At 43.1% G+C, this 14,364-nt stretch overlaps 1 protein-coding gene across 1 annotated transcript in view; it reads left to right on the top strand.

Annotated features, from left to right (window-relative positions):
- Positions 1-12,598, top strand: part of LOC102407471 (ubiquitin-conjugating enzyme E2 variant 1-like) — a 63,172-nt gene extending 50,574 nt beyond the window's left edge. Inside the window, exon 3 of the mRNA XM_045165899.1 lies at positions 12,505-12,598. Coding sequence (XP_045021834.1) covers positions 12,505-12,598 — 94 coding nt within the window. The remainder of the gene's footprint in view (positions 1-12,504) is intronic.
- Positions 12,599-14,364: the final 1,766 nt, after the last annotated feature.

Genomic DNA, 14,364 nt, shown 5'->3' with positions numbered 1-14,364 from the left:
GCAAACCAGTCATGACAGCCTCAACAGACGGACACACGGCACCAGACGGTGCAAGGGAAGTTAAGAAAAGATAAATTAAGTGATCAATAAAGATAAGGGACCTGCTCAGCAGTAAATGGTGCTGACAGACCAGACAAAACATGAAGCAAACGGGTATTTGATAATGTGGGGGTGTGTGAGGCTTAGCGGCAACCTCAATAGTATTGACATTTTGGAAACCATTGGGACATTGGCAGTGGATTTTCCTGGCTGGACTGACTTGCGTTGGAGGTGGTTGCCTTTGTGTTTCCATTATACACATAGTAGGGTTCAGGATCCAGTTTAGAAGTGTAGTGAGCCACATCCATGGAAGAGGTCACTACTGGCCTTGACCCAGGCCAGACTGGACAGTGCATGGTGGGTGAAATCTGAGGTTAAGGTCCACAAAGTTGCTTCTATCCTTTGACTTATTTGTTGGACGTTTATTTATTCTATCTGGTCTTTACTGAGCATCTCTTCGGGGCTAGGCACAGTGCTAGGCCCTAATGGGAATGGAGGTTCAACAGTGGTCACAGCGATGGTGGCATAAGAGTGCGGTCCTTTTCCTGGAGCGCATCGTGGGCTAATGAAGGAGTCGCCCCTTCACTTTAGACAGCCCACTCCCAGAACAGGTTTAAGTATCATCTCTTAAGCGCTATAGTGGAGCAATGTACAGCTTGCTGGAAATTAAATCCGCTTAAAGGTATCAAGAATACTTTTACAGAGGAGGCTGGGAGGGCCAAGTTCAAGGAAAGGTGTTTCTGGCAGAAAAAATAGCCCCAAAAGCACAGAGATGTGACAGATTTGGGCTTCCTTCTTCGATCTGGATCTGGAGAATTCTCAAAGTCACAAACTACTCAAGGTTGAGTGATTTAAACAGTATAGTTGTACTAATGGAAATCGGAGGATATTGTAAAGGAGAATGAAAATTAAATTTTTTTTTAATAAAATCTAATACTTCCAAGAAATTTTGGACTTTTCTATAAAGCTGTTTCAGGCTTTGTCTCCAGATATGCCTGGGGTCTGTGCTTATTCTACTCTGTCACCAATTAAAAATTTTGAGACTAATGTAGGAGGTGCTCAGTTTGGTATATAGCTGGAAAATGAGGTATGTGGAAGGAGGGGTTAGGATAGACAGGAGAAGAAAGCGAGAACAAGGCTGATCAGAGAGGTGTGGCCATAGTGGGAAGGGTCTGGATGCCTCCCACTTAGGTAGAATTTACAACATACAAATTACTTTTACAGAACTATTTCATTTGATCTTCATCATAAGCCAGTTAATGACTTTGCAATGGGGATAATTGAGTACATCTATGAAATTTGTTGCTTAATAATTTGAGTTTTAAAAGGCTCTCTGACTGCAGTAACAAGAATGGACTTGATGGGGAAGATAAGAGAAATAAACTAAAATTGTTGAATGCCTACAAAATGCTGAGTACTTTATCATTAATTATCTTATGTAGGTTTGGCTACAGGTGACAGAAAACTCAGAATAAGATTAATTTAAACAAGTTTGGTTATTTTTAATTATTCTTAAGAGATGTTCAGAGGTAGTCACTACAGAGCTGGTACTGGAATCCCACTTTCTCAGGATTTAGACTCCTTCTGGTCTCTGTTCAATTATCTCTAGGGGCCACAGAGTTTTTTGAGTTCCAGATATTATGGCTTTGTTCTTAGAAATAGGAAAGATGAATGACACGCCAGGTAATACTCCTAGCTATATCTTGTTGGCCAAAATCGAGTCATGTGACCATGACTAGCTGCAAAGGAAGTTGGGGAATGTAGTCTTTTAAGGAGGCAGCAGTATGTGCAGATAATAAGGAAGTGAATGTAGACTGGGGTCAACAGCTAGAAGTTTGGTCACAGAATTATTATCTGGGCATGGAAGCAGTCCAGAGAAGTAAATTATTTGTCCCGAGTCACAAAACTGTAAAGCGACAGAGCCTAGATTCATCTCTGGTTCTCCCTGAATCTGAATCTGATGCCTCTTCAAGTACAATGCTCCACCCGACCTGGCCTGTGGGAATAAGGAGTGGTAGTGGAGTTGTGAGTGAGGCGTGATAAAATTAAAGCTGCAAACATAGGAGTATGTGGAATAACATAATACAGGTCAGAACTGATGAAAAAGTAGATTCTTATATCCTATTTTCAGTAATAATGATCTACCATTTCTAGAACCTGACTACATATAAGGCTGTGTTTTGTTTTTGATTGTTAAAACAATTTAAAAATTTTTTTATATTAATGTATAGTTGATTAACAATGTTATGTTAGTTTCAGTTCTACAGCAAAGTGATTCAGATATCAGATCAGATCAGATCAGTCGCTCAGTTGTGTCCGACTCTTTGCGACCCCATGAATCGCAGCACGCCAGGCCTCCCTGTCCATCACCAACTCCCGGAGTTCACTCAGACTCACGTCCATCGAGTCAGTGATGCCATCCAGCCATCTCATCCTCTGTTGTCCCCTTCTCCTCCTGCCCCCAATCCCTCCCAGCATCAGAGTCTTTTCCAATGAGTCAACTCTTCCCATGAGGTGGCCAAAGTACTGGAGTTTCAGCTTTAGCATCATTCCTTCCAAAGAAATCCCAGGGCTGATCTCCTTCAGAACGGACTGGTTGGATCTCCTTGCAGTCCAAGGGACTCTCAAGAGTCTTCTCCAACACCACAGTTCAAAAGCATCAATTCTTCGGTGCTCAGCCCTCTTCACAGTCCAACCCTCACATCCATACATGACCACAGGAAAAACCATAGCCTTGACTAGACGAACCTTTGTTGGCAAAGTAATGTCTCTGCTTTTGAATATGCTATCTAGGTTGGTCATAACTTTCCTTCCAAGGAGTAAGCGTCTTTTAATTTCATGGCTGCAGTCACCATCTGTAATGATTTTGGAGCCCAGAAAAATAAAGTTTGACACTGTTTCCACTGTTTCCCCATCTATTTCCCATGATACATGTATCTATTCTTTTTCAAATTCTTTTTCCATTTAGGTTATTATAGAACATTGCGTAAAGTTCCCTGTGCTATACAGTAGGTCCTTGTTGGTTATCTGTTTTAAATATAGCAGTGTGTACATGTCAATCCCAAAGTCCCTAACTACCCTTTCCCCCTGCTAACCATAATTTCCTTCTCTGAGTCTGTGAATCTGTTTCTGTTTTGTAAATAAGTTCATTTATATCCATTTTTTTTAGATTCTGCAAATAAGCGATATCATAGGATATCTATCTATGTCTGCTTAACAAGGCTTTATTTTACATTAGCTCCTTAATTCTCCCGAATTTGGGAAATAGTTATCACCATTTACAGATAAGGAATCTAAAACTCAGAGGGGTTAAATAATATGCCCAAGTATGACTGTCTCTTTGGGCTTTATTTTTATGGCCCACTGTCTCCCAATGTATCATTAGAAACCAATGAGTTTGGATTGATAGGTTTTTATTTATCAGTCTTTTCTTTTTTTGAAGTATTACTATCATTAATTCAGAGCTGAAAGAAACCTTAACCCTCACTATTCAATTTCCTTTTCACTAATAGTGAAACACAAGCATAGGGATGTAATGACAGCCACAACAACAATGACAGCAATTATGCTTAAGGTATGCTAAGTGCCACCAGGCGGGTCAGTCTTCAACCTTGTCTCCCAATGCTGCCCCTTCCTCCACTCACCTTCTACTACCCATAGCGCAGGAAGAGGAGTTGCTAATATGAATAATGAGAATCTAAAACATGGACTGGGTCATGGTTATCAGGAGACAGGGTCACTGTGTTACAAAGCAGCTAGCATCTCCTCGTACCTGTGTGGTGAGCAGATCCACCCAGAGCGGTCACGGCAAGTATGCCTGGTCACCTCTCTCTCCCTCTCCCCACACCTCCTCATCCTGCTCCTGTTTCCTCTCTCTCTCCCATTTTCTCTCTCTCTTTCCAAATCTGGCCAACTTCTTTCTCCTTCCTTTCTTTGACCTCCCACCCCCATGAATCCACCAGAGGGTAGACGATGCTGAGATTTAAATTTCGGAGGAGAGTGGGAAGGCTCTCCCTAGTCCTCAAGCTAAAACTGTGTGCTCCACCATCTCTTTGCCAGAACTCAGGAGCAGGGTGTGCAAGCAGCCAACTCAAAAACGGAACTTTGGTTTCCATGCAGCCCTTGTTCCTCATGTGTTTATCTTCCTTCAAAGTGGTGATTGCAGGGCAGGCTTTGAACATGCCTGGGTTCCTTACTCCAATACTATCAGTTCATCCATCACCAGTTAAGAATTTACCATGTGCTCAGCACCTCACACAGCCACAAAGATCAGATCAGATCAGTCGCTCAGTTGTGTCTGACTCTTTGCGACCCCATGAATCACAGCACGCCACAGCGACACACTAATAAAGCTGCTCTTCTCACTGACAAGGCATTCCAGGCCCACCAAGTGAAGGACTTGCTCAGTGCATGGCAGTGTAACCAGAGTCTGCTGGACTCTGCTTTCTCTGAAGGCTCATGTCGGTCCCCTCCAATGTGCAAAGGGAACCGTGTGTGCCAGTCTAGTCTTGGCCAGGATCTGTGGCAATCCTAAATGAAGTGGAGGGTCCCTAGTTTTCCAAAGTTGTTCAGATAATGACCGTCCTAGTCTTTGATGAATGCTTTGTATCTGTGTGAGCTGATCACAAATCAAGCCGTCTGTGGAATAGTTTCCGTTCATGAACTGGGCTCCGCAACCCTAGTCCTGAGAAGGCCATGGAAGTTCAAGCTTCATGTTGCCATTCCTGCTTCCTAGGCCCACCACATCCAAAATGATTTCAGCCAACAGCTGTTGAAGAAGGAAATGGCAGCCTACTCTAGTGTTCTTGCCTGGAGAATCCCCATGGACAGAGGAGCCTGGTGGGCTACAGTCCCTGGGGTCGCAGAGAGTCAGACACGACTGAGTGCCTAAGCACAAGCACAGCAGCTGTAAATGTGATGGGGGTGGCACGTACCAGGCTGGCCAGCTTGTGCCGCATTCGGCTGTTCTGCCTTCATCTAGTCAAGTTTTTCCTAGCAGTTTCTGGAGATCTTTTTCCTCCTCACAGGACACTTGCTGATTTAAATAAGTGAGACATCAGTGGGTATCATGGAGAAGCCTGCAGTGGACTGGCCAAAGACCCCAGCCCTGGTCCAGACTCTTCTCCAGCCTGTGGCCTTTCCGATGCGTACCTTCTCTGCACACCATTGTCTTCAGCGGCTTTACAGCGTTGACAAAAATTCTACTGAGCTCCAGTGAGTTAATGACGTGTTTAATGAGTGTTTTGTGAAATAACAAATTAAAAGCCACTTTTAGGTAATGTTTCCAGAGTAGGATGTGACCTTTTTGAGAAAAGGGATCCATGTCTTATTCTCCTTAGTTACCTGTGATGGTAGTGGTGGTGATTGAGTCACTAAGTTGTTCCGACCCTTTGTGTTCCCATGGAGTGTATAGCCCACCAGGCTCCTCTGTCCATGGGACTCTCCAGGCAAGCATACTGGAGTGGGTTGCTGTTTCCTTCTCCAGGGGATCTTCTTGATCCAGGGATTGAACTCGAGTCTTCTGCGTTGATAGGTGGTCTCCTGCATTACAGGCAGATTCTTTTACTGATTGAGCCACCAGGGAAGCCCCTAGTTACCTAACCACAGAGAATAATACCTACCTTACTGGATTCTTATAAGAATTAAATGAAAATGTAAAGTACCCAGCACAGAGCCTACATAAATGGGTGGTAAATAAATATTAAATCTTTCCCAGTTTCTTATTTTAAATGTTCCTGGTGGCTCAGAGGGTAAAGGATCTGCCTGCAATGTGGGAGACCCGGGTTCAATCCCTGAGTCGGGAAGATCTCCTGGAGAAGGAAATGGCAATCCACTCCAGTATTCTTGCTTGGAAAATCCCATGGATGGAGGAGCCTGCTACAGCCCATGAGGTCGCAAAGAGTCGGACATGACTGAGCAACTTCACTCACTCACTCACTCAGGCCTTAGCACATAATAAACATTAGTAATTATAGAGATAGGCAGTGTAACATATGGGTTAAAAACAACAATAACAATAATAATAACTGATATTTATATTGTGCAGAGTCTGTATCAGGCAGTATTCTAAGTGCTTTATATATATCCACTCAGTCTTCATAAATACCCTTCTAAAGGGGTCCTGTTATTATTTTCATTTTAAAGATGAGGAAATAGGCGGGAGAGGTTAGTTAACTTTCCCAAGACATCACAGCTAATACTTAGCAGAGCCAAGATTTGAACACAGACTGTTGGGCTTCAGAGTAAAGAGAGAAACCTCAGACCATAAGTTCAATTGCAAATGGCCCCAGGTTCTTAACAACTCCTCTTATCAAGAGGCAGAATCTGTTTACCCACCTGGTAAGCCTGGTCTGGCCTCGTGTCTTACTTTGATCAGTAGAGTGCAGGGAAGTGACCATAAGTTCTGACCCTCGACCTCAGTAAGTCTTAAAGCCTCTGCTCTCACTCTCTTGAAAAGGTGCCTCCATCTGAACAAGTCTCCATCAGCGTCCTGATAGATGAGCAGAGGGAGGACCAGCTATCCTAGCCATCCCAGCTGAAGCCCAGCCAGGTGAGGGAGACCACCCTAGATAACCCAGCCCAGCTATGCCAGCCAGGTCAGCAGAACTCCCAGCCAAGCCATAGAACCATAAGAAATAAGAAAATGGCTATTGTTTTAAGCCACTAGGTTTGGAGTAGTAATTAGGCTGATCTGCTTAAAGGCTGTATGTCCTTGGGACCATGGCTTAGCCTCCCCGAGCCTCTGTATACTGGAGTGGGTAGCCAGTCCCTTCTTCAGGGGATCTTCCCAACCCAGGGATCAAACTCCTGTCTCTTACATCTCCTGCATTGTCAGGCAGGTTCTTTACCATCTGAGTTACCAGGGAAGCCTGCTGTGTAAACAGGTGCTCAAAAAATGGTAAATTCTTTCCCCATGAGGACTATATTATGCAAAGATAAACTTGAGAGGAGTGCAAAGTGGCTTCAGTCAGTTCAGTTCAGTCACTCAGTCATGTCCGACTCTTTGTGACCCCATGGACTGCAGCAAAGTGACTAGAAAATCAGAATTACAAAAACTATAATTTGTAATCAAGTTATAAATCAGAATTACAAAAATTGAGGAAGATGATAGGTTCAAAATGCTTGGAACAGATAAGGAGGTCTACTGAATCTTGGGTAGAGGGGATTTTAGAGTATTGGTTGCATGATTGGATTTGAGGATCTTTAAGGTTGACATTTGATGAATCTATCTTTAAGAATCATTGTAGGAGCCAGGATAAGACTTATCCTCTTCTCTTTTCCTCACCACCTTTCTCACCAGATTTCCTTGATTGCCCACTTGGTAATACAGGGTAGTGGTTGAAATTTTGCATGCTTTGTTGGTTGCTGCTGCTGCTGCTAAGTCACTTCAGTCGTGTCCGATTCTGTGCGACTCCATAGACGGCAGCTCACCAGGCTCCCCCATCCCTGGGATTCTCCAGGCAAGAACAATGGAGTGGGTTGCCATTTCCTTCTCCAATGCAGGAAAGTGAAAAGTGAAAGTGAAGTTGCTCAGTCATGTCCCACCCTCAGCGACCCCATGGACTGCAGCCTTCCAGGCTCCTCTGTCCATGGGACTTTCCAGGCAAGAGTACTGGAGTGGGTGCCATTGCCTTTGTTGGGTGACCTTCTTTCTAACCCTGTGTTAAACACAGCAGAGAATAAGGACTCAAAAATGTTAACTGTATTGAGTGTCAAGCACAGGGGATCCAATTGCTTTAACAAAAATGGAAAAAGTAATTAAAATCATAAAGACAGAGGAAGGTAGAAATGGCAAAATTTGTCTTTTACTGATTGGTCAAACACAAATAAATGTGCTTCCTGACTTATAGGCTTGGCGTTTTGTTTGCTTTGTTTTTAAAGGTTGGATTTTACTGAGGGAGACCTTTGATAACAACTGGCACTGCAGTTTCTCTATTGCCTATGGGGGTCTCACTTGAATACCTTGATCTCTCTAAAAATCCTGCAAATGACCTAACTCAGACTTGCATTTGGTGGACTTTTTTTCCTTCATTAAATTCATTTAAAAATGTAAGCCCGATTGAAATGGAATATTTCAGGGAGTGATAAAGTTTTCACACCAGAATATTTGGAGGGGGTCAAGGCTGTGACTTTTAATAAAGAAAACTACAAGTATAACATAAACCTTCACAGGGTCTGAGCTGAAGCGTTCTCCTGTGCTTCTCCAATATTTTTCAGGAAGAAAATTCCCCAGTCCACATTTCCCCCCTGTCTTCTCTGGCTTCAAGCTCTGGCCTTGTGCTCATCCACACCTCCCTTCTTCACTCTTTGCCGGTGGGAGTCCTCAGCTCGGGGTTTTGCAAACCCCAGCCCTGCTGATGAATAAACATCATTCTATCTGTGGCGCCCAATACATTTCAGAAACAATGTCTAGCTTCAAAGTTTGCAGAATTGCCTGGTCCAGTTTTGTGAACGACCCTAGTGGGACCGCATTGTCGGGGTGAGGGGCAAAACAATGGTGCCTCTCTGACATCACTGAGCACAAGGAGCTCTGTCTCCAGCTGTACAAACAGCACAGGAAATGGATTTTTTTTTCCCTTCATGTTATTTTTTGTCTATTAAAATTATGCAAACCCAGCAAATACAACAATTGCTTTTGTTAAGTCTCTGAAACGTCTAACCATTCATTTCCCAAATAAGGAGGCTGCGGTGCCTTTGATGCTGAGGATGGTTAATCCCAAATGTGGAGAACTAATAAAATAATCAAAAAAGGCCTCAGAAGTGTTGATAAATTTCAATTATCTCTCGCGCTCTCTCCCAGGATTGGGTGAGGCGGGATGGGGCTGCCTTCGAGTAGTACTTGAGTCCGGGCTGCATTTTCTCTTCCCCAAGCCTCTAGGCACCGACCTCTCTCCTTTGTGGCTGAATCGCCTTAGCAGGGCTGGGGTTTGGAGGTGCTGGGGGCCAGAGGAGACAAAGCAGGCCCGCTTCACAAAGCCAAGGGAGCCAAAGAAAGCAAAATTGAATCTCCAGCACCCTGCTCCTGAGTAAACAGACAGAACTAATGGGTCTGCCATTTCTCCTCCCATCCAATTACTGGGCTCCGGTACAGAGAATATGGCAACATCAGCTCACACACATTCTAATACTCTTAATCCCTTCCATACATATAAACCTCACATCCACTCACATGACTTCATTACCAAAACCACCCAGGCAGGCGGTGTGAAGGAATGGGCCCACCAGCTGCAGAAACCTGCCTTCTTCAAGTTTTCATCAGCTAATGAGGGGTATGCAAATGAAAAGCTTATGGGATTACAGCTTGTCTGACAGCGGTTCGCCCCGAGTGCTGCAGGACTAATACAGGTGTTAGTAAACGGGTTATTAGGCCCGGCCTAATTTAGGCCTATTCATGCTGGCTTGCACTCTTAGCCTCAACGTTTGTCCTCCTGCTGGGGGCCCAGCGGGAGCCATCTTTAGGCCTGCGGTGGGTCTGACGTGAAGGCCTACTAAAGATATGAAGTTAATAAATCCGGCCATTGGGTGTTTAGGCATACCCAGCAGCATAAGAGTGGCCTCCAGGAGGGGCTTTTCTTCCTCCCCCACAGGCGGGAAGGGCTTGAGAGACAGCTGTGAAGCAGTGAGAGGGGATTTTACCAACATGATTCATCACTTGTTACTGGCTTTCCGGACTCTATCAGGCAGATGCTATCTGGGAGTTGTACCTAGCCCATCTTTTTTTTTTTTGGTGGCCCGACACAATGACTCAGTTTCCCATCTGCAGAGGGGTGTGCCCTGTAGTCCTGTACAGCCTGTCTGCAGAACGTGCAGCTAAGGACAGGAATCCGAGAACGACTGGCTTCAGCTGGGTGGTTTCCTTAGAGAGGTCACTACCAGACAGGTCAGATGCCCAGCTCTGCCAACCCAAAGCCTAAAATGGTCCACACTCCTTCTCTGCAATTCTGAAATCCCCCAAAGCTCAGGAAATCAAAGTTTTTTGGTTTTGTTTCAATAATTCATCTGGCAGAAAAGCCCGGCATGAACAGATGTGAGACTTCTTATAATCTTTCTATCCCATTGAATGTCAGGGGACCCAGGTTCCATCCCTGGTTGAGGAACTAAGATCCTGTATGCCATGTCCCACCAATACAGGAGACACAAGAGATGTGGGTTTGATCCCTGGATCAGAAAGATCCCCTGAAGGAGGTCATGGCAACCCACTCCAGTATTCTTGCCTGGAGAATCCCATGGACAGAGGAGCCTGGTGGGCTACAGTTCACAGGGTCACAAAGAACTGGACACGACTGAAGCAACTGAGCACACGTGTACATGCATGCATAACCAGTGTAAGGATGTTAAATAGAACACATGGAGAGGCACGCATGTACACGCATGCATAACCAGTGTAAGGATGTTAAATAGAACACATGGAGAGACTGACTGCCTGGAGAATCTGGGAAAACCTCCTGGAGAAGGTAGCATCAATAGATTAACTGATTTATTTAACAGATTTTCATTTAATACCTGTATGTGGCAAGAACAATGTAAGACATTGATTTACAAAGAACTAGGCACAAAGAGAGTGGTGTTTGGTAGACAGTTAACAATCAATTCTCCATAAGGACCTGGATTTGTGATGTCTGATGGTTTCTGTGGATTAAACATTCCTACCCTGGCTGATAATCACACAACCAGTGTGATGTCAATCTGCTTGCAAGAATTCCTGAAAAGTTAACCATGAGCTCTTGCAAGCCAGTACCAGCTGACTTCAGCACACCACTGGACATAGACCTCGCCCTCATGTTACTTACAGTCTCGTGCAATAGCTCTCAGAGGGGGTCTTTCTATCAAAACTGTTTTCTCTGTATTCTAAGATACTAGTTGCCTTTTGCACACTATGTTGGTTGACATTTGCACTGATGGTGCAAAAACAGTGGTGATAAAACTGGAGGCTTAGTGTGAATGAAGGCCTGGCTCTGCTAGTACCGGCTTTCTTCACAACTGCACACTTGCAGGGAAAAAACATTCCAGGTTCTTTTATGGATTTCCTTGAGGAAGGAGTTCAAATGATTAATACTGTCAAATTTTGGCCCTTGAGTACATGTTTTTTTAACATTCTGTGTAGTGAGTGGGGAAGTAATATATAAAGCATTCTTCATACCAGAGCATGAGGATGACCTCAGGGCAAAGCACTGTGTGGATGTTCAACCTGTGAGCTGAACGGACTGCTTTTCTGGTGAAACACAGTTTTTACTTGAAAGAGTATTTTCTTGCAAATGAATGAGGTGGGCCTGTCATTTCAAGGGAAACAATTGACAGTAATTCTTGCTAATGATAAAATTTGAGATTTCAAGCAAAAATTAAAATTTCAAAAACTGTATCTCTCCCCCACCCTCCGCAGCCCCCCCCCCGCACCCCCCCCCCCCCCACATCATGAGCTTGACATATCCCAATAAAAAAGACTTTTCCAGTAAAGTTAGTGGTGAGATTAATGACAATGGTGTTCCAATATTGCATAATGAAATATGTCAATATTTGGAAGATCTGCTTAACTTAGTGAACCAATATTTTTCAAATGACCAATGCTGGTGTTACAAAATCAGACATGGATAAAAGATCCATTCAGAGTGTCAGGTGGACTGAGATTTTAATTTAACACAGTATGAAAATTCCTTTGACATGGTTTCAAATTCCACATGGCAACTAACCTTTCAGAAATCACTGTTGGTCTAGTTTGGGTATAATGTCAAGAATAAAATCCAGTTATCCACAAAGGATACTTAAATACTCATTTTTTTCCCAACTACATATCTGTGAGACCAGATATTCTTCATACACTTCAACCAAAAACAACATATTTATTTAAACGGACTCAATGCAGAGGCAAATATGAGAATTCAGCTGTCTTTTACTAACCTAGACACTAAAGGGATTAGCAAAAGCATACCAATATGTTTTCTTTTGGAAAATGGTTATTTTCATAAAACATATAATTTTTTAAATAAGCTAATAAATATTTTTAAAACTTTTTAGTTTTTTAATACTGTAAATATCAAGAAATAATAACCCTCATCAACAAAAACCTTTGGAGTTCCCAGTAATTTGAAAGAGTGTTCAGGAGTCCGGAGACCAAGAAGTTTGAGAACCACTGGTCTAAAAGAATATTATCATTTGTCTTGGAGAATGGGTAAGAGTTTTCCTAATGAAGATGATGGAAAGGGAAGGCCAAACAGACTGTGTGAGCTAAGAGGATATTTTCTTGGGTTTCTGCAAGAAGGTCAGTGTGTCTGGATTTGAGATGTGTGTGCCAGAGGGCAGCAATGGGGGCAAGGGACAGATTGTGAAGCTGCAGAAGCAGGCAGGAGCCTTGTTTGCCTACCTAGGAGTTGAGTTTGATGTTCAGATTATTCCAGGCCCCACCGTTCCCTTACGTCTTACACTCCCGAAGTCCCCATGTTTATGTTCTCTTTCTGGTTCTCACGGCAGTGTGAACCTGAGAACTCTGCCAAAGAAGGTTCACTCTTCTAACAAGGCAAAACTGGGGACCTCTCGGTGCTTTGTGAGAATCATCTTTGGATGAGGGTCTTTGGAATTCAAGTCATCTTTGGCACACAGAAAGAATAGAAGGGTTTGTGTAATGAGCAAAATCAGGCTTAGAAAATGTTACATCTGTAATTTAAAAATTACTCTAATTTTCTTTTAGTGGGGGAAAAAAACACCTATGTTATAGCTCCTCCCAGTAAGTTGGCCAGGGCTTTGAAAACACATAGCTTTATAACAAAAGCTATGTTATAACTTGATTTTCTACAAACTATCTCTTCTCAGTTCAGTTTAGTTGCTCAGTCATGTCTGACTCTTTGTGACCCCATGGACTGCAGCACACCAGGATTCCCTGTCCATCACAAACTCCTGGAGCTTGCTCAAACTCATGTCCATCGATTCAGTGAGGCCATGCAACCATCTCATCCTCTGTCATTCCCTTCTCCTCCTGCCTTCAATCTTTCCCAGCATCAGGGTCTTCGCCAGTGACTCAGTTCTTTGCATCAGGTGGCCAAAGTATTGGAGTTTCAGCTTCAGCATCAGTCCTTCCAATGAATATTCAGGACTGATTTCCTTTAGGATGGACTGGTTGGATCTCCTTGCAGTCCAAGAGACTTTCAAGAGTCTTCTTCAATGCCACAGTTCTTTGGTGCTCAGCTTTCTTCATAGTCCAACTCTCACATCCATACATGGCTACTGGAAAAACCATAGCTTTGACTAGATGGACCTCTGTTGGCAAAGTAATGTCTCTGCTTTTTAATATGCTGTCTAGATTGGTTATAGCTTTTCTTCCAAGGAGCAAGCGTCTTTTAATTTCATGGCTGCAGTCACGAACCACAGTGATTTTGGAGCCCAAGAAAATAAAGTCTGTCACTGTTTCCATTGTTTCCCCATCTGTTTGCCATGAAGTGATGGGACCAGATGCCATGATTTTAGTTTTTTGAATGTTGAGTTTTAAGCCAAGTTTTCCACTCTCCTCTTTCACTTTCATCAAGAGGCTCTTTAGTTCTTTTTTGCTTTCTGCCATAAGGGTGGTGTCATCTGCATATCTCCTCTGGAAAATAGCAAATTTATCTGCCCATTATGGAAAGAGGTATCTTTCATCCTCCTGGGAACAATCCTACAATAAGTTGGACTTGTCAATTTTTTTAACTGTTACTTATTTTCCAAGGAATATTGTAACATACTAAAAAGCCAAGAGAGAGGGAGAGAGAAAGAGACGAAATGACCTCTAATCCCCGTTCCACACTGTTTTTATTATTTTTTCATGGTGTCTCTTACAGTCAGCCCACAAGCATACACAATTATAACACAATTGTTATCATAGCTTAAAAATAATTTTATATTCTATCCTTTCTTTTCATTAAGGCAAGGAGAAAAGGGGATATAACCGAGTTCTATTTGCAATTCCTTCTATGCATTGAATAATTGCCACTAATGCTTCCAGCAACCCTCTCCCCACAAATGTCACCTTTCTTCCAGATCCATACAGTTAAATTTTGTAGTTTATAGGGTTTGGAATTAGTTTCTTGTATAGTCACTTTGGTTTTACAAATTTTCTGGCCTATCATTGTAAAATCAAGCTGAACTCCTATCTGATTGGTGCCATGTTCGTATGAATTTGCCATGTGATCCTTTGCATTCCATCACTGCTAACATCTTCAGAATTCAGAAAGGTGATATGAACATTCTGGCTCTGGATAAATTTGACCAGAGGCCTTTTCAGAGTATGTTGTACAAACATCTAAAGAAATACTGTTTTCTCCCTTCAAAATGTCATTTTCCAGGTTCCTGATCTCATTCCTA

Source organism: Bubalus bubalis, chromosome 5 (assembly GCF_019923935.1).
Source record: "Bubalus bubalis isolate 160015118507 breed Murrah chromosome 5, NDDB_SH_1, whole genome shotgun sequence".
Taxonomy (NCBI): Eukaryota; Metazoa; Chordata; class Mammalia; order Artiodactyla; family Bovidae; genus Bubalus; species Bubalus bubalis.
Note: the sequence above shows the minus strand (reverse complement) of the source record. Positions and strands in the feature narration are given on the sequence as shown.